At 32.3% G+C, this 4590-nt stretch overlaps 1 protein-coding gene across 1 annotated transcript; it reads right to left on the reverse strand.

The window, feature by feature from the left end:
- Nucleotides 1-242: 242 nt before the first annotated feature.
- On the reverse strand, nucleotides 243-3711 carry LOC134246770 (contactin-1-like; the record flags this gene model as incomplete). Its single annotated transcript, XM_062729130.1, has 3 exons — nucleotides 243-517; nucleotides 2143-2412; nucleotides 3412-3711. Coding segments are annotated over 3 exons (845 nt in total), but the record flags the coding sequence as incomplete, so codon positions are not given.
- Between the last annotated feature and the right edge of the window lie 879 nt (nucleotides 3712-4590).

Below are 4590 nucleotides of genomic sequence, written 5' to 3' on the forward strand. Positions count from 1 at the left end.
GTATAAAATAAATGGAATACTCGCCTAAAGGAATAACATCGACATACATGAGCGATCTTCCATATGCATTTTCAATCTCGAGAAGGTAAATCCCAAAATCGCTTTCTCGGATATGTGTTTGATTGTATATAATCTACTGATTTAATTAATATCAGTGTTTTTTGCCATTGCACTGTATTTAGTACTTACTTTTTGAAAATGAAGCGCAAAAAGAACATTGTTATGCAATATTTGTATATGATTTACAACTTACACAGAACATTGATTTTCACAGACTGACTGCTTGTTCCTGTAGATCCTATACTGAAGGTGTTTTCTGCTGTACAAATGTAAGTACCAGCTCTGTTTCTCTGGATCCATGATAAATGTAAAAAGCTTCCATTCTGTTTAAATCCAGAGCCATCAGTCCAGTAAACGGTGGTTTGAGAAGGATTTCCAGCAGCGAAAGAACATTGAACGGTAAGGTTCCTTCCTTCTATGGTATCCCGATTGATAAAAGGCACCACTTTTGGAGGATCTAAAAACATGCAAAATGAAATTAAGTAATCATACTTTTTGTTCATCCTCCTTACGTGATTGTTTTAAACAATCTGAAACTCGACATACTTTAAATTCCGGCCTGGCCCTTAGGCCTGATATGGCCTCTAAGTTAGCCAAGAGTCTAGTTTTGCCTCTGATTTCTAACTTTAAAAAACACCAATAAAAAAAACAATAAAATCGTTTAAATCTGTAAGCATTATGAGCTGTAACTTTGATATTCGAAATATTTGTGGGAAAATCATAACTATTTCTTTGACAGCAAAAAAGGATGTTTGTAAAAATCTGTTATTCATATTTGTATTGGAAGAACTATTTAAACACTTTGAAGCAAAATTTGATTATTGTTGTCCTGTACAATATTGATTTCTCATATTATACTGCAATTCCAATGTACAGACATCTTTCTTCGGAAAACATTTGACACTTAATTTTTAATCTAATTGACCATAAAAGATTGAATTTCATCAGGTTTATCATTTAAGGGGCATGGACACAGTTTCAGCCAATATTCCAAAATCTATTTTTTTTCCCCATTTTTACAAATATTTTACGAGGGTCTTTCTAATGATCATCAAAAATTTGAACGTCAGTTGTCCAGATACAAGACAGATTTAGAGCTCTACACCTTTGTTATGTAAACAAGGTATATGAAATGTTTTTGTTTACACAGGTTAAAATACTAATATATGTTCGTTCAAAGTAGATAACTACAAAAAAAGATAACATTTTAAATATGATTCGACAGTTACTATTTATTTGCTAAATTTCATTTTGTTATTATATGATATTTTCTATATGTAGAAAAAAAACTGGGCACGAGTCTTGTTTACATTATTAAGAACTTAATACTCTGTATCTTGTTTGTTAATCAGCAAATTATGCTCAAATTTTTACTGATCATGCCTTAGGCAGGAATTGTCTACACATTTAAATTGTTTTTAAACATTCAGTTGAAATTGTGTACATGCCCCTTTAAAGAACATTTTAACAGAAAAATTAATTTCTCAAAAATGCAGCCCATTTAGCTTGAAAAGAAATCAATATTGGTTGGGGCCAAAATTGAAGCTAAAATTTTAAGAGAGGACAAAATTGAGTCCTGTACAAATATTGGGTTGGAGCTTAATTAGAGGCCAAAATAGAGGCTGTGCCACCTTAGAGGCCAAGTCAGGCCAAGGGGTTAGACCATGGATCATCAGTTAATGATATATTTTTGTGTTGTTTCTCTAGAAAACTCCAGACAAAACTCTAAAAATCTAGAGGAAGCACACATTTTTTTTTCAAAAGCGAGCATTTCAGATGTGTGTACATTGCAAATTGCGATTAAATTACAGACTCTGTATCAGACGAGACAATCTGTAAAATAAGGGATACCTGGAAAACGCTTATCAAAAATTTTTAAAAATGTTAGTATGCTAATAGTAAGAGTAAGACGACAAGGAACCCCCAAAAGGTCCTTGATGGCAATGTTAAGTTTTAAAGCAAAAAAAAAAATGTTAGGGGATATTCAAAAGTATTATCCATGACTATTGATGGCTAATTGATACCGATAATATTTCAAATTGATTCCTGATACATACTTCTGATTATATATTTCAAACTCACATTGCACATCGACAATCAATGACTGACTGTTCTGTCCTTTGTTTTCTGACGAAAACTGATTTTCTGCTGTGCATATGTAAGTACCGGAACTAAAGCGATGAACATTGGTCAGTCTCAATGTATCTCCTTGCTGTCTGAAATTGTTGTCGCCCTGCTTGGTCCAATGCAGTCTGGTTTCAGGAGGTTTTCCAGCATCGTAAAGGCATTTCTGCGTGAAATTTGTTCCCTCCACAATATACTTAGGACTCATTTGATGTACAACCGGAGAGGCTGTTTAAAAAGTTTCAAAAATCTAAATTAAAAAAAGAGGATCTGAGCCTTTTTTTTGGAAACTGACAAAAATAATTGCGTGTTTTATGCTCTCTTCACATATATTGTTTAAAGGTGTTTAAGATCGATCACTTTTCGTTATCTTTAGTTACATGTATCTTCACCTTTTACAGTATATGCAAGAACTGTCCGTTCGAAATTTAAAATTATCTAAAATGCAGTATGCTCCTTTAATAACTTAATGTAGTATTATACATCTACTTTAATGCTTAAGCGATTTGAATTGAAAAAAAAACGCATAACCTTGGATTTCTGACAGAATAAATTAAGGATCCCTATTCCAAAAATGTAAAATCATCATCCCTTAGCGAAAGGTTCAAAACCCCAGGTGGGGATAAATTGGTCACAATTTGAAGGTATCTTACATCTTCAAATTTGCCTCATTAACAGCTAGCAGACAAACTGTTTGTATGATGATAATACGCTCATAATTCGAATGTACATTTTGTACCTCTCTTTTCCTTTCTACATGATCATGTAAGTCATTAATATTGTCCATTGCTGGCAAGAAAACAATAAAAAAAAAGGGCTTAGACAAAATAGATCCCAATTTGAAAAATGTAAATTTGCAACCAGAAGAAATTTTCAAATTGCCAACCAAAAACACTGTATCCTAGACATAAGCAAATGAACTTGGTAAAAATTCATTATTACACTAAATTGTAATTTTTCCAAAAAAAAAAATTCTCGTAAGACACATAGCACATTTTGTTCACATATTGTAACCCCTTACCAAACTTTTAACATGATAAAATGAATTAAAATTAAAAAGACTTGTATTTCGCCATCAGCTTCTTAATTATGAAAATCAAGTATAGATTGCAATAAGCTTTGTTACACCTGCTACTAAATTAAATGTATTTTATTGACTGTATAATGCTGATTGTATGTACATGTATTAGATTAGTCTCAGTTGGTGATATGAGTTTTACTACTTACTGGCTAATGTCAATGTTCTGTTTTTCAGCAACATTGAAAGTAGGTAATATGAGTAAACTCCTTCATTATCTTTTGTTATATTTCCAATGCAAACAGAAACAAAGGAGTCGTTTGTAGTACAGGTAAATGGTTCACTTAAAATTGAATTGAATATAAACCCTATTTCTTTTGACCCATTGAACTGGATACATAGTACACGATTTTCTCTTCTGAGTTCTCTATCTGTGTCAATTTTTTCAGCCTGTGAGAATGATATGCAGACATCGGAACCCTCTTCAATATAAATCGTAGAAAAAGACCCTGAAAATGATAAAAAAAAAAGAAGTAATTAAACTTAAAATTGTTAGTAATGTATAAACTGGTACCGATTCTTTTATAACTATTTCTTTGTGCTTTAAAAGTTTTGAGTTATGTAAAAGCAATAAAGATAGAAAAGAATTAAACTACAAAGAAAAAGGAGGCTTCTTACAGGAATGTTGATGTTATGGGTTTTTTTTTCAATCATCAATTCGAAAAGTCTATTGTCGTTTATATGTCCTATTTTACAGATTAAATATGGAGATAACAAACAGCATTCAAGCTCAAAAGTCTATTCAAATAATACAAATCAGGAGCCGAGCAAAGATGGATCTTAAAATTTAGGAGATGGGATCAGGTGCCATGGAGGAGTTAATATCACCTGCTGACTGGACACACCCACCGTGTGATCCTTGTCATGCGTTGGAAATAAGGGAACAATTTGTCGCTAATTCAGTGTGTGTGTAAATAATGAACCAAGCAATGAAAATGTAAAACGCCGGTCAGCATTTGATTCAATGATATATCGTATTTGCTGACAAGGTCATTGTATGAACCACAGAACATACAAATTGATAAACTTCAAACGAGACTGTTGATAATCTTGTTTAATCAAATTTTCTGTCAATAATTTACACAATATATTCTAAAAATTGGATGTATTTTAACTAACTAATTTTATATCAATTGTAAGACCTTTGATTTGATACTAAATTTGACTACGAAATGTTCGATTAACTAGGAACTGATTAATACATAGGGCTCACAGCGGGTATGACCAAACATCAGAGAATGCTTTTCCTTGTTGGTCCATGATCCAACCAAGTGCACGAGGATTTCCGGGGATTCCGTTTTTAATGCCCTTTTAACGGAGGTGTAAAG

The sequence above is a fragment of the Saccostrea cucullata genome, unplaced genomic scaffold (assembly GCF_032062105.1).
Source record: "Saccostrea cucullata isolate Sc308-1 unplaced genomic scaffold, CSIRO_AGI_Scuc_v1 ctg20743, whole genome shotgun sequence".
In the NCBI taxonomy this organism is placed as follows: domain Eukaryota; kingdom Metazoa; phylum Mollusca; class Bivalvia; order Ostreida; family Ostreidae; genus Saccostrea; species Saccostrea cuccullata.